Consider the following 25,033-nt stretch of genomic DNA (forward strand, 5'->3'; position numbering starts at 1 on the left):
CCAGGACATGGAAACAACCCAAATGTCCATCGACAGATGACTGGATTAGGAAGATGTGGTATATATACACAATAAAAAAGAACAAAATAATGCCATTTGCAGCAACATGGAAGGAACTAGAGACTCATACTGAGTGAAATAAGTCAGAAAGAGAAATACAAATACCATATGATATCACTTATATCTAGAATCTAATATATGGCACAAATGAACCTTTCCACAGAAAAGAAAATCATGGACTTGGAGAATAGACTTGTGGCTGCCCGGGCGGAGAGGGAGGGAGTGGGGTGGATTGATAGCTTGGGGTTAATAGATGCAAACTCTTGCCTTTGGAATGGATTAGCATTGAGATCCTGCTGTGTAGCACTGGGAACTATGTCTAGTCACTTATGATGGAGAATGATAATGTGCAAAAACAAAATGTGTTGTGTATGTGTAACTGGGTCATCATGCAGTAGAAAAAACAATTGGGGAAGTAACAATTAAAAAGAAACCTTTATAGTAAAGCAGAATTTTATAAATCAAATCTTTCTGCTTATGATAGTTAATTACCGATGTGGGGACACCTAAATAGAGTTGAAACACTAGGGAAGAAAGATTTCAAGATGTTGGCTAATTCATCATCATATTAGACGTTATAACTTTCTCAAAGCGTTATTCTTGCCCAGAGCTTAGTTGTAGTTCCTAAATAAATAAATGATTGTATTGTGACATAACACAGTATATAGTGCATAATAAGGAGTTTATAATATGTGGTGAAGGAAAGAAATCGTTCACCAGCCTCCTTGCTTACAGATTACATAAATCCATAGTAACAATCATTACTAATGTTTATTGAATACTTATTATTTTCAGACACTATTCAAAGAGCTTTATATTAATTCACTCATTTCATCCTACAATAATCCATGAGGTAGGAAGTAGGGAAACTAAATCTGTCCAAGTTCAGCAGCTAATATAGTGCTGGAGTATGAACCCTATTTCACTGCTGTTGAAAAAAGAAATGACGGGCCTCAAACTCAGTCACTTGTGCTAACCCCACATCAGCAAACCAAGACTTAACAACTAACCTTACTGAAGTCATAACTCCCCCAGAACTGTGGTCTTAACAAGACTGGAATTTTTTGGTCAGCACCAATGAGGTGATCAGCCCCATAGCCCTTCCCATCCCTCAGAGGGAGATGAAGTAATCCACTCTCTCCATTTCCTTTTCCCCTTCTTGACTGTAAAAGTCTCTATTTTAAATAGCTCCTTGGAGCTCTTCTCAGCTTGCTAGATGGGATGCTGCCCAATTCATGAATTGTTCAGTAAAGCCAATTAGATCTTTCCAATCTACTTGGTTGAATTTTCAGTCAACCCTGCTAAACCTGTGTTCTAATCCTCACAAGACTGCCTCCTGCCAGCTCTCCTACCAACTCCATCCCCAATTCCAGAGGTTTCTGAGTTTCCCTCATTCAAAAGGATGTATTAGCTACCAAAATTGCCCCGAAGGTGACCCAACCAGAAATAATACTGGGGATACCAGATTTGGAATTGGAGGAGGGAGGGAGGGGGTGGGGACTACTTTTTTACTTAGGGCAGAAAGGAAAGAAGTATTAACAGTTGTTGCTAAAAAAAATAACCTGAAATTCATAGACTAGAAGAGAAGAGGTGGAAGGTGAGCAGAAACTTACCCTCCCTCATTTATGCCCCTTTGGCAGGATTGGCTAATTGGATGGCTCTCTCTTTTTTTCCAGGTTGCCCTTGGCATTCATTCTAACTGTACTTCACCTGGATTAAAATACACAAAGATGATTAGCACAGTATAGATTTCTCAGGTTTAAAAATGCTCCAAGAGAAAGCATGCTAGTTAATAAATACTGCTTAACAGTTCAAACCGGATATTTGCATTTATTCCAATTCTTACCTAAACACACAAGTGCTTCAGATGGAAACTATTTTTTCACATAAATTGCCTTTCTCCTCTAACTTGCTGTCTGGATTGGAGATTATTTATGTGTAGGAGGGAGTGAGAGAGCCTACAGAGAAAATACTGGCTCTGATGCAATGTCTGGCTTAAGGCAGAAGAAGAAAAGGTTTAACAAAGATTGGTTGAGAAATCTATGCTTCAGGCATTATACTTAGCACAGAGATTACAAAGATGCTCCCATGTTAGGAAAATAAAGCTCTGAACCTATCAGCACAATCAGAGTGCTAAGCACAATGAGGCCATATGCCGAGCGAAGGTCCCGGAGGGGAATCTGAGGGGGGCAGGCAGGACAGACCTCCAGCTGCAGCCTGGGCAGTGTAGTGAGAACTGCTAACACAGTGTACCAGGTGCCCAGACATCTTCTGTCACTCTCTGGGAGCTAAGGCATAGGCTCTGACGTCTTGTGCAAGGGACATGTTTTGCTATATCCTAGGTGATTTAACCAGAACTGGGAGAAGAAGAAAAAAAAAGAGTTTTTGTAACTGATCATTCCAATATTCACTATGTAGATTACTATAAAGTAGCGAAGCAGCATAGTGATTAAGTGCATGGTGTCTAAATTCATGCTATCTCAGTTTAAATCCTGGTTGGCAGCTTTGTGACTGAGAGCAAGTCACACCAGCTCTGAGCCCTATTCCTAGTCTGCAAAATGGGGCAGATAGTTGTCTCTGCTTCTTAAGGGTGCTGTAAAGATTAAATGAAAATAATACAAGCCCTTCATGTCTTACACACGAGACTTTCTAGTTTATATCACAAGGTTTGAGCAAAATTTTTAGATAAATCAGTTATTTTTATGTATCCTTTTCCTACAAAGGAATTGTGAGTTTATAGTGCCATCTTAAGGATAAAGCAACCATGTAATCTTGTCATTTTATCATTTTTGTTTATTACTAGCAATGCAAGATTCATTTTTACCAGCCTTTGCGCATTGCCTTCCCCTTTGCTCTTCATACTCTAGCCATTGTTAATGGTTCTTCTTTGCTTCTTACCCTGTAGTCATCTCCCTAGGAAAATTTATCATGCTGAATTCTTGTTTTTAGGTCCATCTCCTCAAGAATGGTCACTTATTCAATTTTGTACCCACTCTGCCTAGCATACTCAACAAATATTGCTCAAATAAACACATTCTCAATAAAAACATTTAGCACCAATATGTATGTGGATTCCAAAAATCACAAAGGATATAAAGATTCTCTTTGATCCATCAAAGTTTCATGGTCTGGAAATGCACACACTAAAAATTTAACTGAAGGAGTTCCCCTTGTGGCATAGTGGTTAACGAATCTGACTAGGAACCACGAGGTTTTGGGTTTGATCCCTGGCCTTGGTCAGTGGGTTAAGGATCCGGCATTGCCATGAGCTGTGGTGTAGGTCACAGACGTGGCTAGGATCCTGCATTGCTGTGGCTGTGGCGTAGGCCAGTGTCTACAGCTCTGATTAGACCCCTAGCATGGGAACTTCCATATGCCAAGGGAGTGGCCCTAGAAAAGGCAAAAAGACAAAAATAAATAAATAAATACATAAATACATTAAAAAAACCTTAACTGAAAAATGTCACTGGCTAGATGGGGTACCTGGTAAAAACAAATATAAAGCTTCTCAGAAAGGCTTTGCACTCAACCCAGGCTGCACAAGTTTCCCATGTATAAAACTGTATGGAAGGACCAACAATCCAAAATCACAAAACATTTAGTGAAACAATCCACTAGAAGACACGAATTGGTTGTCAACAAACAGCAGAATTAGATACACAAAACTTCATTACCTCTTTCCAGCTGTGTCATTACTCTAACATCTGCTTTCATTGTCACATTCCCTGACTCTGACCTTCTTGCCTCCCTCTTACAAGGACCTTTGTGATTATACTGAACCCACCTGGATGATGAGAATCACCCCTTAATTTAATCACAGCTGAAAATTCCCTTTAGCAATGGAAGATCACATATTCACAAATTCCAGGGATTAGGATGAAAGCTTTTTGGGGAGCCATTACTCTGTCTACCATAATTTTCTTTTGCTATTAGGTCAGATCTAAGGCCAATTTGGGTTCTTCTATTTCCACTCCTCTATCTGCTCTGCTTTCTTATCTGGCAGGCTAGGACATCCAATATAGTGCTCAAAAGAAGTGGTAATAGTGTCATCTTTGACTTGTTCCAGAACTTGAGACTATTTCTAAATATTTCAGTGTTGAATGAATATGAGTTTGGTGAAGGTTTCTGGTGTTGCCTTTTATTGGTTAAACGAAGTTTTCTTGTACCAGTAGTTTCCTAGAAATTTTAACCATGAATGTGTGTTGAAAATAAGTGAATGTTTTTTTCTGCTTTAGTCTTCCTCCTGTAATCTTTTGATGTGCAGAATCACATTAATTAATTTGATTTTCTAATATTTAATCACCCCTGAATTCCTATAATAAACTCAATTAGGTAATGACATTTACTTTTTTTAAACATCACTACATATTTGCAAGTATGCTTATGAGTAAGACTGACAGAAAATTGAAGTTTCCTGGTGCTCAGAGGTTTAAGGATCCAACAGTTTAAGGTGGCTTGGGTTGCTGCTCTGGCTGTGGGTCCAGTCCCTGGTCTAGGAACTTCCCCCTGCTGCAGGCACAGACAAAAAAAAAAAAAAAATTGACGAAAAATTTCCTTAGAAATTAGGGGATTTCAACAAGGCTAGACTCATAAAAGGAGCTGAATAAAAAGGCTTCCTTCTTTTCTATTCTCTGAAACAGTGGGTAGGATTACAGCAATGGGTTCTCAGCTGGGACAATTTTATCCCTTAAGGGACATTTGCCAATGTCTGGAAGTATTTTTGGTTGTCAAAACTGGGAAGGTGCTACTGGCCTCTACCTAGTGGGTAGAAGCCAAGGCTCCTGCTGACTATCCTGCAATGCACAGGACAGCTGCCTCTCCTTCCCCCAACAAAGAATTTTACTTTATCTGAAATGTTGGTGGTGCTGAGGCTGTGATTTGTTTTCTTATTCTGAAAAATCATCACTCTCCTCATTTTGTATTTGCAATTTTGTATTGTTTCAGAGAGAGCTTCAAAACTTATATAAGCTTTGGGCCCCACAAAACCTGGATCTGGTTTGAAAAAAGAGAGGGCACTGTACAGAGGAGAGGGGGGATGTGTAGGGGAGAGAGAGAAAGAGAGAGAGGTCCTTGTGTCAAAGCCAATGCCAGAGAGAGGGGAAAAAAGAGAAATTTTGTTTAGACATAATTTTCAAATAATTACAGTTACTGAGAAATTGGCCATTAAGCAACAATTTCAAGAAACTTAAGGAAAATAATTAGTGTGGTATATGGTCTGGCAATTCTAATTTTGGTATCTATCCTAGAGAAATGCCAGTGTATATATATATATAAGACATGTCTAAGGATGTTCCTTGAAGCAGTGTCTGTAAAAATGAAAAAATGAAAATGACCTACATGTTAAATCAGTAGAACAGTGGATAAAATGTGATGTATTCATACAGAAACCCTACAGCAGTTAAAAGGGAGCCAGTTATATGTGTCAACATGGATATATCTCAAAAATATATTTTTGAACAACCAAAAAAAATGCATAACTATTTTACCACTTATACATGTTATTATATTTATATATGTGTGCACATAATACATTGTTTATATAATACATTTACATAATGCATTCACACTCAAAATATTTTTCCATCTTTCCTGTATATAAAATGCATGTAAGTATCCAAATAGCCTTAAATAACATTGTATTACACCTTGAACAAGTGTATAAGAGTAGTTAACTCTGGCAGATAAGGAGTGTAGCAATAAGACTGAAGAAAAAAGTGTCAAACATACACATAATTTTATCTGGATTCTAATTTTTAAGAAATGTTTTGTGTGTAATTTAAAAAAATAGATACCAGGAAAAAAGACAATGAAATCATGCCAAATTGTTCAGTGTTGTTTTTTCCCCTCCTATTTTATTGAGATATAATTGACATATAGCACTGTATATAAGTTTAAAGCATAATGACATGAAATGATTACCACAGTAAGTTTCGTGAACATCCATCATCTTATATAAATAAAAAATCAGGGAAGAAGGAAAAATATTTTCCTTGTGATGAGAACACAGGATTCACTCTTTAAAACTTTTGTATCTATCCGGACAAAACTCTACTTAAAAGAGACACGTGCACCCACATGTTCATTGCAGCACTATTCATAATAGCCAAGACATGGAAACAACCCAAATGTCCATCGACAGATGATTGGATTCGGAAGATGTGGTATATATACACAATGGAATACTACTCAGCCATAAAAAAGAATGACATAATGCCGTTTGCAGCAACATGGATGGAACTAGAGAATCTCATACTGAGTGAAATGAGTCAGAAAGACAAAGACAAATACCATATGATATCATTTATAACTGGAATCTAATATCCAGCACAAATGAACATCTCAGAAAAGAAAATCATGGACTTGGAGAAGAGACTTGTGGTTGCCTGATGGGAGGGGGAGGGAGTGGGAGGGATCGGGAGCTTGGGCTTATCAGACACAACTTAGAATAGATTTACAAGGAGATCCTGCTGAATAGCATTGAGAACTTTGTCTAAATACTCATGTTGCAACAGAAGAAAGGGTGGGGGGAAAATGTAATTGTAATGTATACATGTAAGGATAACCTGACCCCCTTGCTGTACAGTGGGAAAATAAAAAAAAAATTATAAAAAAAAATAAAAAATAAAAATAAAATTGTATTAATGAGTTTAAAAAAAACTTTTGTATCTATAGCAGTGTTAATTAATTATCATGTACATTATATCCTTAGTACTTATTTGTCTTGTAACTGGAAATTTTCACTTTTTGACTACCTTAATCCAATTCCCCTTCTCTCCACCCCTTGCCTCTGGTAACCACAAATCTGATTTTTCCCTATGAACTTCTTTGTTTGTTAGTTTATTTTGAAAAATAACTGACTACAACACTATGTTAGTTCCTGGTGATATGATATTTGTATACATTACAAAATCATCACCACGATACATCTAGTTATCATTTGTTACTGCACAAAGATATTACATTGTTATTGACTATATTCCCCACACAGAGTGTTAATTATTGGCTGTAGGATTATGGATGAGTGATTGTTAGCTTCTGCTTTGTGCTTTCTGGATTTTCAAACTTCCTAAAATAAAAACAAAAATACAAAGAAAATTTAATTATAAGAAGGATGTCATGGTTACCAATTAAAGCTGTAGAAGTGAGAACTTAAAACCAAGAGTTCAGCACCCTAGCTGTGGAGACGTTGGAATGAAATGTCACTCTTGGTGCCTGATACCAAAGGACTCACTTATTTTATAATTTATGTAGCTGATTTCCACAGATTTAGCACAGTGCTGATAATTACTCACTTTCTTTCACTTAGGAAGTAAGAAGCTGTGAGGGAAAACACTTGCTCTCCCCCCATAGGCCCCTGACCCAGCCTGGGCAAGGAGGACCATCAAGTCATTCAGCAAGGACTTGCAGAGAAGAAAACTGCACATGGTGTTTTCAGGCCTTGTTTGTGATCTTTCTGAAATTGACAGTAAATTCCTTCTGGAGCGATTTAATACCATTTTATATCCTTCAAAGAAATGAGGGCCTGATTAGCTCTAGGCTTTCTATCATAACATCACAAAGAATATTTGAATCTAATATTAATTCCTAAAGAATTTTTGAGTCTTTCAATTAGTTTTTGTATCCAAGAGACTGCAATTCAAGAAAGAGGTAAATCTGTTGAGATGTTGATCCAGAACATAAAAACAAGTATGAAAAAGTGCTTGTAACAGTAGCTGGTGCATGGTCAATGCTGTTAGTATTGGCTATTACTACTAACACTATAGTGATTACTATAACCAATTCCAATACTAATTCTGCTACACAAGAAGAAGCAGATATTTTTGTTTTCAACTTCTGTATGATGTCAGAAAAAAATTTTCAAATTAAGAACTGTAGAGAGAACATTGTAAACCAGCTATGATGGAGAAAATAAAAATCTTAAAAAAAAAAACTTTAGAAGTAAGGTATTCTTACTTCTAGCAATTCTTATTGTATAGGGTTTTAGTTCCCTGTGGGAAGGATGCTCATTGTCTTCAGAAGCCCCCATCCCTGTCTAGATCTTTCCTGTCAGTCCTTAACTAGACTGATTAGAAAGTATGTACATGTGTGTGGGGCGGGTGGGGTGGGGTGGGGGGAAGACAAGGACTTACTTAGGTTTTAGCATTTGACTTCTTCCCTCACTTTCAAGTCATAAGCGTTCACTTTTCCACTTTATGAATTTGCAAAAATCAAAATGGAATATTCTTTCTCACTTGGTATATAAACCAGAGGAGGTTATTCTTGTTAACCTGAGAGGGTTCTTGTTAGAACTGAAAGAGAAAACTCTTGGTCAGAGATTGCCACAGCTGAGTTCTATCCCATGCATCTTGCCCCACCTTCTTGCTGTTGTGGCATCATTACCTAGGGCTTGGAGTGAAGCCAAGAAAGAGAACACAGAAGATAGTCTCTGATGGTTAGGTGAAATATATTTATAACTTTGACCCTGCCCCTTTCTGCCAGCTTTTTGTTTGTGTTAATTTTAAAAGTTTCTATAGCATTGGAAGGCCATGGCTTAAAGTGGTTTCTGGTCGCTTATTTCTTCGTCAATAAAAAGTTAAGTAGAATTGCTTTGCCACATCTGTTAGCTAGCAAGGATGGCATGATGACTTCAGCTGATGTCTTAAGATCTGGGTGTGTAGAATTAACCATTGTGGCTCACTCATTCATTCATTAACATCAGATTCTGATTAATAGATATTCTATTTCCAAAGACCTTCTCCTTTTGCCTATATGACACTACTCCTTTCAAGACAATTTTTTACCAGCAGAATTAAAGAAACCAGAGGTGGCAAGATAGATGTGTCTACCTTTATGAGTTCATGAAATTGTTAAGCAATAGTAGGAAGCACTGAGCTAGTGTAACATGCCAGCATATCCCTGGTTCATGCTAACTTCAGTCACACAGAGTCCAACAAAAGAGAAGTATTTAAATCAATTACAGTATATTTGTTTGATAGAATACTATATAGTTGAAACTATGTCACAGAAAAATACTTAATGGCATGGAAAGATATTCATAATATATTGAGAAAAAGGTTAAATAACAGGATACATAATTTGTGCAGTATTTTTTTTTTTTAACACAGAAGGACCATAGTATATACATATGGAAAGAGGATGTTAAAACACATCAAAATCTTAACAGTGATTAGTCTGGGTAGAGGAATTATAAGTTTTCCGTTTGTGTATGTTTTTTTCTGTGTCCCCCAAATTTCTGCATTTAACACTTATTGCTTTTGTGGTTAGAAGCAAAACCAGTAACATTTTCCTTTTCAAAAGATGGTGGTAGAGCATGACTGGCGGTGCTCAGGCAAGAACGCATAGTGTGTGCACATTTGTGGGGTCATCACAAGTTCAGAGGCCCTTTCCCAACTTTCAAGTTTATAAGCATAATTTGATTAATTCACTGAAGAACTGTTGATGGTATAAAGATGGTTATATTGGTTCCCCACTCTTAACTCCTATTACTGCTGCCTGTATTATTTTACTATTAGGGTAGATTTTCCCAAATACAACTATTTCTCCAAAGAAATTGACTCATCAAAGGCTCTTGAAGCAGAGTACCAAGTTACTTTTCAAACAATTTCTACTAGCAGTGTAGCATATAACGGTATAGTGCCCTCCTAAACACTATCTTTATTATTTCCTGTTCAGAAGTTTCAAAATTCTTCTTTAATTTCTATTTAAAATTTTTTTGTGGAGCTCCTTGGTGGCTCAGCAGCTTAAGGATCCAGAATTGTCACTGCCGTGGTTACAGCTATAGTGCAGGTTACATCCTTGGCCTGGGAACTTCATGCTGCAAGCAAAGTCAAAATTTTATAAATATATATTTTTTTCCTAATAACCATGAAAATTTTACATGTTTTTCCAACTCATTTTTTCGTTGATTATAACTTTGAGAGCGTGGATTTCACTCCTGTGAGAGAAAGAATCAGAAACCTGGAAAAGGAGCATTGGTCCAGGAGTCAGAAATCAGGGTTCTACTGCCAGCCTTCCCTTTGTTAACTCCTTCCATGGTTTACTCCCCCAACCACAGCCTTTGTCTTTGCCCAGAATGCTCTTTTCTTATTTCCACACCTGGCTCTTTCTTCGCCTTCAGGGTTTAGCCCAAATATCACTCCCTCTGACAGGCCTTCCCTGCCTCTCCATCACATTCATTCTGTTTTTCTCTTCTGAGCATCTATCTCCGCCAGAAATTAGGTTAACTTGTTCTTTTTCTATCTCTCCACTCACTCCCTCAAGGCCACAACCCAGCCTCTGGTAGATTAGACATTATCAGTTGAGGAATGACACATAAGTAGGTCGCAGGAAGCTCATCTTAAAAGGGAGGTTAATTAGACAAATGTGAGCCAGTTTAAGTGGAACACCCTCTACACCATGCCAGGGAGCTCCGGGGTTTCCGGAAACTTCGAGGGAGGGAGTCTTAAAAGGGAATTAACGAGGGGATGGACAGTCAATGAGGAGAATCTGTGTGGTGCAGTCTTTCTACCAGTTGGAGAGTGCAGGAGACCATAGCGCCATGCTTTAAGAGAGAGGAAGGCATAGAGCCATTTGGAAGAGTTTCCTTTCTTTTCTTTCTTTTTGGACATGGGAACCTGCTTGAAAACAAAGAAAGAAGACGAAGAGGCCCGAACCGAGGGCAGACTCCGAGCATCACCAATGGGGTCTGACGTTGCCCACACGAGGTGCCATCACAAACACCGTCCTCCTTTCTCTCCCGGATGTTTCCTCAGAGCACTGAAAAGGCTTTCAAAATACTAAATGCAACTGATGTCTTTTTTTGAGTTAAAAAACAAAACCAAAACAAAACTTCTCAAAGTATACAGACATAGAGAAAAGTGACCGGAAGCAGCTTCCCCCAGCTCCACCCCCGCTTTCGCAAGGGTTTCGGCCTTCCAGGCCCAGCACTGGGCGGTGCGTGACCGCTGACGCCAGCGATCTCAACTACGCAGGCGCGAGGGCGGGCTCCCGGCAGGGGGTGGGGGAGTCGCGCGCCAGGGCAGGTCGCGCGGGAGCCGGGCGCTGGAGCGCAGGGGCTGCAGGTCGGTGGGAACGGAAGCCAGCTCAAGAAGGAAAGGAAGCCAGAATGGCGACACCGAGCAAGAAAACGTCTACACCAATCCCCCTGGCCTCCAAGAGAGCTCTCCCCAGAGATCCCTCGTCGGAGGTCCCGAGCAAGAAAAAGAGTTCGGCCCCGCCGGCGGCGCCGCCTCCACTGCCGCTGCAGTCTTCAGGGCCTTTCGTAGAAGGCTCTATCGTCCGCATCGCGATGGAGAACTTCCTGTGAGTGGCCAGAGGCCGGGCTGGGGAGGCGAGCGGGCCCTCGGGCTGGGGGCGCAGGCTGCATGCGTGCAGGGGTAGGTGGGTGGATGTGTGCCTGGCTTGTGGGTTTAACAGTAAATTCGTGCTGAGATTGCCGTCAGGAGTTTTATTCGTCGGCCATGAAGATTGACGTGTGTGTCGATGTGGTAGGAGTGTGTCTTGGGTGATATGTTTTTTTTTAATTCTTAACGCCAATGTTGTTTGAAGACGTCATATGGCGGGCAGTGGACGTAGTAGGGATTCGATCTCTGCCCCCTGGGAGTCACAGCCTGTAGAGGTAGGACGTAATCTGTAATTGGCAAAACTGTGGTTCTTGGGAACTCAGAGGAAGCAACAGTTAAATCAGAACGGCAGTGATGCCGTGACAGATTCGTGAAGAGTAGGCAGTTGCTAGGTGGACAAAGATGGTGAAGGTTTCCTAATGGAGGTTGAAATGTACCTGAAAATTAAGCCTTACTCTCAGTTATTGCGCTCCCAGAAGACCCTTGACCCTTTCAAATCTGGCTTTCTGGTTCCTTTTTTATCCCTTCAGACAACTAACCATAATACTCACTGTAGAATTTTTAAATATGTTTTAACACAAATACCGTGTATCTGTTTAGCACCTTAAAGTTCATTTAAGATTTATTTTTTTTTAAGCTTGCGCAGAGTAACATAGGGAAAACAGAATTGCAGTAACATTACTAACATTATTTTTCAAACATCTGTCATGTGCTATAGAAGTAGGTGCTTTATTTACACAATGCTCTCATTCTTTCCTGGTAACAACTCTTTATATTATTTCCATTGATAAGCTCAGAGGTTAATTTGCCCACGTTTACACAGCTAATAAGTAGCGGAATTGTTGTTTGAATCCAAATCAGGAAAGATAAATATAATCAAACGAAGTATTTGCCTTAATAACATATGTGCATCAGGATGCAAGGGGGGAGCAATGGCTAAAATGGTTAATTTTGTCCACAACTGTGAGAAGGGCTTTGTACTGGAGATTATGACATTCTTAAAAAGGAAGAGCATTGCTGACAGAAGGAATTACCTGAAATGGTTATGATTAAGAAGTTTCCAGTATTTTAATATGGTTAGAGCACAGGATGTGAATATGTGAACAGGGTTTATACTGAAGACAACTCTTGGGGGTCTGTGTTTCCTATGCTGAGGAATTCCAGTTCTATGCTGTAGGTTGCCAGGTTAAGTGCATGCATGACATGTGACATATTACTTCAGCAGCATTGTGAAGGATCATTTAGAAAAGGTGCAAAAGTGAAGGCAACAAGGCTTTTACAATACAAGGGCAGAGATGATTCAGAGTTTGACCCTAACGCTGGAAAGTGGGAGCAGAAAGAAGAGATTTGACAGGGTCCGGCTGCAGATTATTTGTGAGGCATGATAGTAAGGGAGGATGCAGCATTTTTCTTAAGTCTCTGCCTTGGAGAATTGGACATTTATAGTGGTATTCAGTAGAAGGAACAGTTTGGGGAAGATAATAAATGCCTTTTGGAACCTGTGACTTGAAGTTTCCTGTGGGACATCTAAAAGATTTCTGTAGGGAGGGTTTTTGGTTTTTTGCTGTACCCACAGCATGCAAAGTTCCCAGGCCGGGGATCAAACCCATGCCACAACAGCAACCCAAGCCACTCCCATGGCAACACCAGATCCTTAACCCACTGTACCACAAGGGAACTCCTATAGGCAATATTTCTAAGTGTTTGGAGCTTACTGGAAAATGTGAACAGGAGAGAGAATTGGAAATCATGCATATAAGTGGTTGTTGAAATTGCAGAAATGGTTGAAATTGCCCAAAAGGAAATATGATTGGGAATAGAAGACCAAGTACAGAGTCCTGGAGAAATCCCTGTATTTAAGGCCAGGCATATCTCACAGATTGAGAAGGAACTGTTCAGAGAAGTAAGAGGAGAACTGTGGGAGAGTATTATCAAAGAAGCCAAGGAAAAAGATCCAAAAACATCATTTGCTACTTTGAATTCAGATTACAGGAGAGAAAAGAACCCATGCATTTAGCAGTTAGGAAATCTTTGACTCTTTGATGAAGTCGTGTAGGCAGAAAACTAAGTAATAGAAGTGTGAATGAACGTGGGGAAATATAGCTTGAATGTGAAGAGGAGCAAGAAAAGGTAGTTGGAAAGTGCAAAGCTAGGTGAAGTTTTGTTTTATGTTCACAGTGGAGAGGTCTTTGAGGCATAGAAAACCAAAATGGCCAGAGAGAGTAGTCTAGGAAAGGATTTCCCAAGTCAAATGGGATTGAGAGTGGAGAGAGAGAGTGCTAGGCAGAAGGAATAGTGTGCACAAGGCTTAGAAAAAGAAGGAAGCATAAGGGATAGTCGAGAAACTGAAGGAAATTCTTTACGGATTGAATTTAGAGGTCTTATTAGAGCATAGAGGAAGAAGATAGTAGAAAAAGATGAGTTAGAGCTAAATTATGAAGGGTCCTATTTTTCTTTCTCTTTTTTTTAAACAAGTAATGTCAGATTTGTTTCTCTACCAACATGATTTGGTGATTGGATGAAGGAGTGGTAGTGTGGATAGAGGTGAAGGAGAAGGTAAGAATCAAAGATGATGCAAAACTAATGCCTTGATGTCATTCACTAAGAGACCGCAAGAGTGGCTTTAGATGGAAAAGATGGTGGGTTTAGTTCTCAATTTTGAAGTCTGTTATGAGCCATCCAAATAGCATTCTCGAGGTGGTAATTGCATTTATAGGTCACCTGACTTATAGATGCTACCTAAGACTGTGAAGAATACATGAGATAACAGCAGTAGCTCAGAAATTTAATGGTAGGAAATGCAAGTATTAAAAAATGGGGCTTCATGTGTTGGGATTAAGAAGTTCCAAGTCAGTTAATTTTCCAGATGTCTGAAATTCCCAAACTAGTTTTATTTTAACCATTGTAAAGAGTTGCTTTAAGACTCAGCTGTTAACAGAATAAAGCATCTGAAAAGATAGGTAGGTGCTGTGCAGAGTTATGGAGTTGGAAACCAGCCAGAAAATGCTACTCACCTGTATTTATTTTATTACCACCTGGCATTTCAGAATTATTAATTTCTTTGAGTATTAAAGTTGAAGTGTACTTGGTTAAAATATTTGGCAGGTTAGTAGCGGGCTAAGCTTTTATTCTTGGGGAATTAGTTGGCAGCTGACTTAAACTCTATGGGAACAGAACATTACTTATGGGTTCTAATTCAAGATATTCAAAGATAGGAGTTCCCATCTTGGCGCAGTGGTTAATGAATCCGACTAGGAACCATGAAGTTGCAGGTTCGGTCCCTGGCCTTCCTCAGTGGGTTAAGGATCCGGCATTGCCCTGAGCTGTGGTGTAGGTTGCAGACGCGGCTCGATCTCGCGTTGCTGTGGCTCTGGCGTAGGCCGGTGGCTACAGCTCCGATATGACCCTAGCCTGGGAACCTCCGTATGCCGCGGGAGCGGCCCAAGAAATACCAAAAAGACAAAAAAAAAAAAAAAAAAAGATATTCAAAGACAAGTTGGAAAGATATCTGAGTCAGAGTTTGCTTCACATTTTGCCCTAGTTGTCCCTGAGGACTGATAAGGATTAGATGCCGCTATTGCAGGTAGAGGCTAGAGAGCATGCTGCTTCCTGATATGAAGGAATATTACAGAAGTGCTTGGAGATGATACACTCCTCTTTCCTCCCATAGGAATAAAATTTATTTGAATATATGCTAAAAGTAGATCCTTTGGTGAATGTCTGACAGTATATTAAAGGAAATGGATATTATTTTTAAAATTAATAATAAAATGAAATTATTGAATTGATATATTTTCAGTATTCTAACTAGAATAAAGATAATTTGGATTGTTTTCAAGTATTAAACCATGAGAAGTTGCTAGTAAGCATTTTAATTCAAGAGAAATAAATAATCAGTTAACCTTTAGGTTATACTGACCCCCCCCCCAAAAAAAACAAAACAGAGTGAGAGAAATATAAATATAAGATCCACAGATTTAGGATGAGCTATGGCTTCATTTTTATAAGTATAATTTGTTTTAAAGTTATTTTATTTGTACATTAGCTTTAATACACTCTCATGTGTTAAAGAATAATATCAAACTTCGCTTTATTCAGCAAACTTTATATTTGAAGAAAAGCACATGAAGTCTTACTTCTCCATGAATGTTCTTTTTTTTAATTTTTATTTTTGAATGTTCTTATTTTAGATATGCATTATCACTTTTTCATTTCTCCCACTAACAGATTTTTCCCTCTAGTTGATTAATAATCTGTAAATTAACCTTACATTAAATTAATAAGGTTAGGTGGTTTTCAAAGGAATTTGAGGAAGCCTGTAATGTAAGAAAATGTGCTTTGGTAAGAAACTATCCTTCACTTATTATCTCTGCTTAGTAATATTACCTCTTTATAATTTAGAACATATGATATCTGTGAAGTATCTCCTGGGCCCCACTTGAATATGATTATTGGAGCTAATGGAACAGGGAAGTCCAGCATCGTGTGTGCCATTTGCCTTGGATTAGCGGGCAAACCTGCTTTCATGGGACGGGCAGATAAGGTGAGTTAACGTATGTTCTTTTTAACAAAATTCAAAGCCATGAATTGCTTTTAGTAACAAAGCAGTTTCTGTCTGAGGTCCTTGGGTATAGCAAATGTGTTGTGCTTGAATATAAATAATAAAGTTGGTGGGTTGTCATTTTCAGAAGTATTTTGCACTCTATACCTAGAGAATTCTCCAAGTATGTAACAGCTGCAACCTTAGAAATAGCATAAAATATATCTTTTGAAAGATATTGCTTGGCTTGTGGAAAGGTGAAGTAAGTTTACAAAGGGCACAAAGTAGTTTGAATCTGAAGATTTCAGCAGCCCCTGGAATTGTTTCCCCAGGGATATTTGCTTATCTTACACCCTAAAACCTGGTGGCTTTGAATTGGTTGCATAGGATTGGAGGGGTCCTGAAAGTGGGGAGTTAGAAGATAAAACTAGAAGCTAAGCACAGCGTGTAGCAGAAAAAAAAAAATCACAAAATGTGACCAGGGAATTACTTATCTCATTGTTAGCTCTGAATACAGTAGGGAAAAAAAGAAAAAGAAAATCTTCCAAACAGTCCTTAACACACACATTGTAATTGTAGTGTAAAGTGGTCCCAGTTACTGATATCTCTAGGTACCTGGCAGAAGCAAATGCAAATCCTCTAAAGGAAAATACCTTCATTGCTGTCCTCGAAAGAATTCTAACATAAAGTTTCAAGAAATTCATAAATCATACCTTAAAAATAATCACAAAGCATAGAAAGAAATAAATCACCAAAATAAAAGCTAACAAAAACAACAGACTTTACAGTCAGACCTACAAAGCTTGTAGCTGTAGAATGTAAACTAGGAGTACTTAATTTATTTAAGAAACTTAAAGAAGGTTGCAAGTGTAACAAAAGAATAAGTAACAAAAAGATCAGGTAAATTTGAAAAAAGAATCAAATAGAATATAAAGAAATAAAAATACATGGGAGAGAAACTTGGTGGACCGGTAAAACAACAAAGCAGACACATTTGAGAATTTGTGAACCAAAATACTTGACTGTTTTTCTAAAAATGTAATATAAAGCTAAAGTGAGGGGGGGAAATGAAAGCAAGGTTGAGATCTGATAGTTAAAGGAAGATAGTCCAGTATATATCTAAGTATCTCCATAGGGATATAGTGGACCAAGGAAGAGGCAATATTCAAAGAAAGAATGACTCAGAATTTTTCAGCAATATTGAAAAACTTGAATTCCCAGATTCAAGACACCTAATATATCTCTGATGAGATAAATGAAATACACAAATAGACACAAATTGTAGGGAATTCCAGAATATCGAACACAGTCATAATATGGTCTCAAAATCGGAACAGAGGGGAAAAAAATAAAGCCCGAGATCCTCATAAAGGAACTTTGAAATTATGTGATTTAGGAAGAAGGAAAATGATTCCAGAAGGAACATCTGAGAGGTAAGAAGAAATGGTGAGCAAGAAAATGGTAAGCATGTAGGGAAGTTATATGTAAACTGTATAAAATAATACTAATGGCTCATTTGTCAAGTTTGTAAATTAAGGAAGATAGAAATAAATTGTTGTCCTTGGACAACAGGAAGGAAGTGATCAGAGTTAAAGTAGCCTATGAATTTGTATTATTGAGAGGGAGTTAAGATAATTAGTTAACTTTAGATTTTATTAAGTTAAATATGCATGTTAAAATTTCTAGGGTAGAAGTCCCATTGTGGCTCAGCAGAAACGAATCTGACTAGGATCCATGAGGATACAGGTTTGATCCCTGGCCCCTCTCAGTGGGGGTTGGTTGCGCACATGGCTTGGATCCCACATTGCTGTGGCTATGGTGTAGGCCAGCAGCCATAGCTCCGATTCAACCCCTAGCCTGGCAACTTCCATATGCTGCAGGTATGGCCCTAAAAAGCAAAAAAATTAAAAAAATATTTCTAGGGTAAACCAGTGAAAAAATTGAAATATAAAACTTTCAAACAAGAGAGGTTAAAAAAGTAGAGAAAAAAATAGCCACTGCCCAAACAACCTGAAAGGAATCTTGAGAAAGGAGGAGGAAGAGAAAAGAAACAGAAATACAGAAAAGGACATCATTAAGAAACATAAGATAGTAGAAATACATGTACAATACAATCACAATAATTATAAATGGTCTAAATTCTTATTAAATGAGAAAGTCTATTAGAATAGATAGATAAAGTTCAATTTCATTTTGTTTATAGTTAGAATATCTAAAATAAAAAGCTACAGAGAACTTGGAAGTAAAAGGATGAAAAAATACATACCAAGCAAATATACAAAAGAAAGTAGGTGTAGCTGATTTAATACCAGGCAAAATATAATTTAAAAGAAAAACAACTTTTAGAGATAAAGATGGTCATTAAATATTGATGAAAGGTTCAGTTCAGCAAGCTGATAATTCAGTTCTCAAATTCACCTAATCCAGCTCTAAAATATGTAAGCAAAATCACAGAATTCTTAAAGCCACATTATCAGATCCGTAATCATAGTAAAAGAGCTCTAAGTACTCAATAGATTGGTCAGATAAAAAATTAGAGTATAGAAGATATGAGCAACAGGTTGAACTAATGGACATGTTGTAAACACTGCACTGAACAGTTGGAGAGCACACATTCTTTTTAAGCGCAAATGGAAATATTTCTTAGAATTAACTGTATACTGAGCCATAGAGCAAGTATCAAAAATATCAAAGAATTACTACCACATAGACCATGTTCTCTGATCACAGTGCTACTAAGATAGAAATAATAACAAAGATAACTAAAATTTTCCCATTTTTTCAGAATGAAATGTATACTTCTTATACACAGGTCAAAGAATAAATCTTAATGGAAACTGAAAAGTTAAGAGCAGAAATTAATAAAATAGTAATCAAGGATATGATAGGGACCACAAAACCAAAAATTGCTTTTCAATAAGACTAATGAAATCAGAAACTTCTGAGAAGATAGAGGGGGGCTAGAAAAGAAAAGAGAAAAATAATATAAAGAGTGGCAAAAAGTAATAGTTACGATATGTTATATTGTGATCCAGAAAACACTCAAATTTAAGTGGTTTAAACATACAAAAGATTAATTCTTTTTTTTTCTTTTTAAATTTATTTTTATTTTATTTTTTTTACAAAAGATCAATTCTTACTGTTTATCCATTGTAAGCTGTTTATGATCACTTAGGTACTTAGGCAGATGGAATCTTCTTTTCAGTATATACAGTTGATCCTTTAACAGTGCAGGTTTGAACTATGCAGGTCAACTTGTATATGAATATTTTTTAGTAGTATATATATATATATTCTACTCATATTTCATTGGACGGAGCAAGTCATAAGGATGTAACTTGGGTCAGAGGGAAAGAGCAAGTGCAGTCATACCATTGGCTTAAAAGGAGAATCAGAATATTCATGAACTGCCCTGATGACTACCACCAGGGTGTTACAAGAATGCAACAGAGGTTTAAAAAATTATGTAAGAATATTACAAGGAACATGTCACTGGAGTTTACATTTTTAAAAAGTTGTGAATATATATGTTTCTACAACTACTTAAATTATCAAAACTGATTAAGTAGAAAAATAAATTAACTGGTAAATTTTTTTCTCATAGAGAACACTAGACAAAAACAATTATGGATTAGTTCTGGCAGCAGTAAGTTCCTCTTTTAAATAGAGAATGTGACTCTAGGTACCCAAATCAGTCAAGGATAGAGTGAGAAAATTACAAGCCAGTTTCACTCTTGAATCTAGAAGCAAAAATCACAGAAAAAAAGAAGCTTTAATATGTTGAATTTAAGAATAAAGAATACATCATGACCAAATTGGATTTATTCAGAGAATGAGAAGTTGATTGAATATTAGAAAAAAAATTCACAAAATGCACCACATTTTAAAGAAGAACTGCATGATCAGCTCAGTAGAGAAAAAGCATTCAATTAAATTCCACAATAATTTACTCTTAGCAAACTAGGAATAGGAAGGACCTTTCTTAATTTTATAAAAGATACCTATGAAAATGTATAGCAAGTTCAGGAACAAGTTGAGATCACCTGCTATCATTACTGTTGAACATTGTACTGGAAGTTCTAGGTAGGACAGAAAAGATATATGTTAGAAAGAAAGAAAATGGTCATTCACAATTATGAGTATCTCCATACTCCAGTTAAGCCTCCTGATGGCTTAATATGCACATTTATTAGGATTGCTAGGTATAAGGTTGTGTAACACAGACACTGAATCTGTGGGCACCTTGATCTTGGACTTCCTAACCTCAGAATTGTGAGAAATAAATGTTTAAGCCACCTAGTCTATGGTTTTTTTTTGTTATAGAAGCCCAGACTAAAGTAAAGACCTTTTTACATTCTTTAACTTACTGAGGACTCCAAAACCGCTTGTTTCTGTGGGTTATATCTTTTTCTTTTTTATTTGTCTTTTCTAGGGCTGCACTCGTGGCATATGGAGATTCCCAGGCTAGGAGTCTAATTGGAGCTGTAGCCACTAGCCTACGTCAGAGTTCTCTTCGATTAGAGTTAATAATAAACTTAGAAATAATTAGCCAATTAGAAATAAAAACTGAGAACCCCCCTCAAAAAAGTTGTATGATAAATATCAGTTGCATTTCTAACACTAACAGTGAACAGAAAATGCAGTTAAAAATGGGTATTGTAATAACAGAAGTACAGTTCATAGCAGTAAATTAATAAAGAATGTAAGCCCTATGTGGAAGAATTACAGATTTTATTTAAAAACATTAAAGTTTAAGTGGAGAGATACACTATATTAATGGACAAGGAGACCTAATATAAAAATGTCATTCTTCTCAAATGTCTTGAACTGCATGTTGAGTGTCATTCCAGTTAAAATCCCAGTACTGTCGATACAAACTGTAAGCTGGTTCTAAAATTTAGATGGAAGAGCAGAGGGCCAAAAATAGCCAAGATATTTCTAAAGAAACAGGACAAAATGGAAAAACTCACCTATCTGATGTCAAGACAATGCAAAACTACAATAAACTAATCCATTGTGATACTGGTGTAGAATAAACATGTGCAATGTGACAATAAAGAGCCCAGATACAAAGCCATATTTAGTAAAAACTATTTATTAGAACTGACATTGTAGATGAATGGGGAAAAGATGGATAAATAGTGCTGAGGCAGTTGGTTATCAAACTGTATAACCAACTCTATAACAAACTGTCTATCCATGGTATAGGAAAAAAGTGAAATTGAGTCCTTTCCTCACTCTTTAGTAAAATCAGTTATAGGTGGATTAAAGATCTAAATGTGATTACCAGAAAGTTTTTAGAAGATATTGGTAATAAATGAGAATATCTTTTGACTTTAGGTTAAAGAAAAAAAATCTTAAATAAAAGTATAGACTGCAAAGAAACAGTTGGTAAATTCAGCTATAATAAAATTAAGAAACTTTTGTTCATCAAAAGACACCTTATAGAGATAACACTAGCTGCAAATTGGAAGAAGGTATATATAACAAAATTGTATCTAGATTATATGATAAGCAAAAAATAGCAACTCAGAAGGAAAATGAGCAAAAGATAAGCTCAAACGTCTCACAGAAGAGGCAAGCCGGACAGCCAGTAAATACATGAAAAGATCTTCAGCTTCATGAAGTATCAGATAAAAGCAAATTAACCCTGGCACGGTGTCTCCATCAGATCTGGAAAAATTCTAGCAGTGCCATGTGTTTATAAGGACATAAAGTAATGGTAACTTTGCATTCTTATTGGAATATGAGTTTGTAAAACCTTGGAAAATGATATGGCATTACCTAGTAAATCTGTAAATGCCTATATTCAGTCACTCAAAAATTATACTCCTAGGTACCCTAGTAAACGTGTACATTTATACTAGGTGAAATTATAGAAATATTTATGGCAGTTTTGTTTGCAATAAATTCTAGTATAGTCAAATAAATTGAATATTATATGACAGTAAAAAATTTAGTTCAGTGGTTAAATCTCAAAAACATAATTTTAAGGAAAAATGCTGTCTTGAAAAAAATAATGTGAATTTGTTTATGGAATGGTTAAAAACACATTTAATGTATAGAGATGTATATAATAAAAATAAAAGCAAAAGAATGATCAGTAAATCAGTTTAGAGTTTACATTTGTTGAGAGAGAAGGATGCAATTGGGGAGAGTTACACACAGAATGTCAGATACACTGATTATGATCAGTTCCTTAAATTGATAGATAACTGGTTTTATTATTCCTTAATCAGTGCATGAAGTTTATACATACTGTTTTTTTGTTTGTTTGTTTTGTCTTTTTGCTATTTCTTGGGCCACTCCCCTGGCATATGGAGGTTCCCAGGCTAGGGATAGAATCAGAGCTGTAGCCACAGGCCTGCGCCAGAGCCACAGCACTGTGGGATCCGAGCTTCGTCTGCGACCTACACCACAGCTCATGTCAACGCCAGATCCTTAACCCACTGAGCAAGGCCAGGGACTGAACCTGCAACCTCATGGTTCCTAGTCGGATTCGTTAATTACTAAGCCACGACGGGAACTCCTATACATACTGTTTATATAAATGTATTTCATATAAAAACACATTTTAAAAAGAAAGTCTAAAAGTTGAATTGTTACTCCACTGTAAAATACTTTTAAAACTTGAAATGATTCTTTTCTTTTTTCTAAAATTGTAAATATTGCAGTATTATCAAAATGCTATTACAGGGTTCTTAGCCAGGCTTAAAATTTAATGTAGGTTACAATATTGAGTTATAAACCCCTTAAGATGATAAATCTATTCAAAGTATGTTTTTTAAAAATGCTATATGGGAGGCATTTATGAGGTAGACAAGATACTGCTTTATTAATAATTGGCTTTTGTAACCTTAGTCAATTGTCTAGAACTCAGTTTTTCTTTATTTCAAAAAACAGGGGTTGGAGTAGATAACTTCCAAGAACCAACTCAGACTTTTCCTAAGTTTTGATAAGTAGTTTTTTAATTGTCGGAAATCATTTATTAAATCCTTATCTTTATGTAATGATCTGCTTATATCCTTATCTTTATGTAATGATCTTTATGTAATGATTGTACATGGGATCCCATGTGGTGTGGCCCTGGCTGGCAGCTGTAGCTCAGATTCGACCCCTAGCCTGGAACTTCCATGTGCTGGGAGTGCAGCCCTAAAAACCAAAAAAAAAGAATCTCGATCTGACAGAATCTGTGATTGTTAATCTGGGAATGTTATCACACGGCTCACTTTGTCTTTTTATGTCTTAGGTTGGCTTTTTTGTGAAGAGAGGATGTTCCAAAGGCATGGTTGAAATTGAATTGTAAGTGTTAAAAGTGCTGAAACCAGTTTTCCTGCATAATTTCTTAGTTTATGTTCACATTTTCTTCATGACTTTAGTAAAGAGCTATAATTCAGAATTATGGCCTAAATAGTGAAAATAATATTTAAGGAATACTTTGTCCAGACAAGTTAGGGTTTTTTTATTTTTTAAAAATTAAAAGAAAAAAATGTTTTTGTCTTTTTAGGGCGGCGCTTGTGACACATGGAAGTTCCCAGGCTAGGAGCTTGCTGGCCGGTGCCACAGTCACAGCCATGCCAGATCTGAGTGGCGTCTTGGACCTATACCACCTTTCATGGCTGTGCCAGATCTTTAACCCACTGAGTGAAGCCAGGGGTCAAACCCGTGTCCTCATGGATATTAGTCAGGTTATTTACTGCAAGGAACAATGGGAACTCCAAAATTTTTTTTTTTTTTCAAATGGAGCTTTTAAATCCTGAATTGTAAGAATTTTCTTTTGGAAAAATTCTTTGGGTTTTTAGGGCTGCACCCATGGCCTATGGAGGTTCCCAGGCTAGGGGTCCAGTTGGAGCTACAGCTTCCAGCCTGTGCCACAGCCACAGCAACATCAGATCACATCTACAACCTACACCACAGCTCATGGCAACGCCAGATCCTTAACCCACTGAGCGAGGCCAGGAGTTGAACCTGCAACCTCATGGTTCCCAGTTGGATTTGTTTCTGCTGTGCCACAATAGGAATTCCTGGAAAAATTATTAAATTAAATTTATGAGGATGAAATAGAAATATAGCGCTGTTAAATGTTGATCAAGAAGTTACAGTATTATTTACAAATTTAAGCCATCTTTTTTTTTCTGATTTTGAAAGCAGAATACTTGCTTGTTTAAAAAAATGCAAACAATATAGAAGTGTAAAAAGATAAAAATTAAGGCCTTCTTGCCATAATTCTACTACAAATAACACTGCTAATGGTTTGGTGAATTTCATGTATGGTAAATTTATGTCACCATTTTCCATTCCCTCCCTCATAGAAATTGTTAATTATGGTATCCTTTTCCTTCAAGCCTAGTTGTTGTCAATTTTCCATACTCTTTGTAGCCATTTCTGATGGACGAGAGTTACTCTTGAAGATGAAAGCAATTAAGCATCCTTGGTGTATATACCTTGTCTTTTATATGCAAATATGCATATCCTTCAGATGATTTTTAGAGTGCTGTTATTTGGAGTGTTATAGACAGTCATGGAATTTTCTTAGCTGAAGTAGTTCTTAAAGGTTATCTAATAGCCCTGTCATTTTTTAGAATTTGAAAAAAAAATGATTTTTTTATTCAAAACTTGTTGGAAATTTTAAAATTTATGTAGAAATGAGAAATAGGCACACATGGAAGAAAATAAAAGAGGTTAAAATATAATAATAGTATTTTACTGAAGAATACAAAACTAAGACCTGAATAAATGGAAAAGTGTTATGTTCTAAAACTATAAAGTTGTAATCACTGTTAATATGCCAGTCCTTTCCAAACTAATGTACATGTTTGATACAGTTCCAGTGACACTCAACGAGTTTATATAAGTTGGCTGTAAAGTTCATCTGGAAGAATAAATGTGCCAGAAAACCCAAGAGATTTTGAAGAAACAGAATCATGAATAAGACATTTGTGTAACAGATGTTAAAGTGTATTATAAAGCTTTTGATAGTATGGTATTGGTATAGGAAACTAGAACAGAACGGAGAAAATAGGAACAGTTCTAAATGAATATGAGAATCTAATTTATTTTAAAGGTGGCTGTTTAAGCATGGGGTATAAAT

At 36.9% G+C, this 25,033-nt stretch overlaps 1 protein-coding gene across 3 annotated transcripts in view; it reads left to right on the plus strand.

Annotated features, from left to right (window-relative positions):
• SMC5 (structural maintenance of chromosomes 5) overlaps positions 11,030–25,033 on the plus strand; it is a 93,100-nt gene continuing 79,096 nt past the window's right edge. For 2 of the 3 annotated variants that reach the window (XM_021064741.1, XM_021064744.1), the window contains exons 1-3: positions 11,030–11,361; positions 15,804–15,945; positions 23,192–23,244. In XM_021064741.1, the coding sequence (XP_020920400.1) occupies positions 11,165–11,361; positions 15,804–15,945; positions 23,192–23,244 (392 nt within the window). In that variant the 5' untranslated portion in view covers positions 11,030–11,164. Of the gene's footprint in view, positions 11,362–15,803; positions 15,946–23,191; positions 23,245–25,033 lie in introns of those variants that run through there. The other variant, XM_021064752.1, reaches the window with a different exon arrangement.

The sequence above is a fragment of the Sus scrofa genome, chromosome 1 (assembly GCF_000003025.6).
Source record: "Sus scrofa isolate TJ Tabasco breed Duroc chromosome 1, Sscrofa11.1, whole genome shotgun sequence".
NCBI lineage: Eukaryota > Metazoa > Chordata > Mammalia > Artiodactyla > Suidae > Sus > Sus scrofa.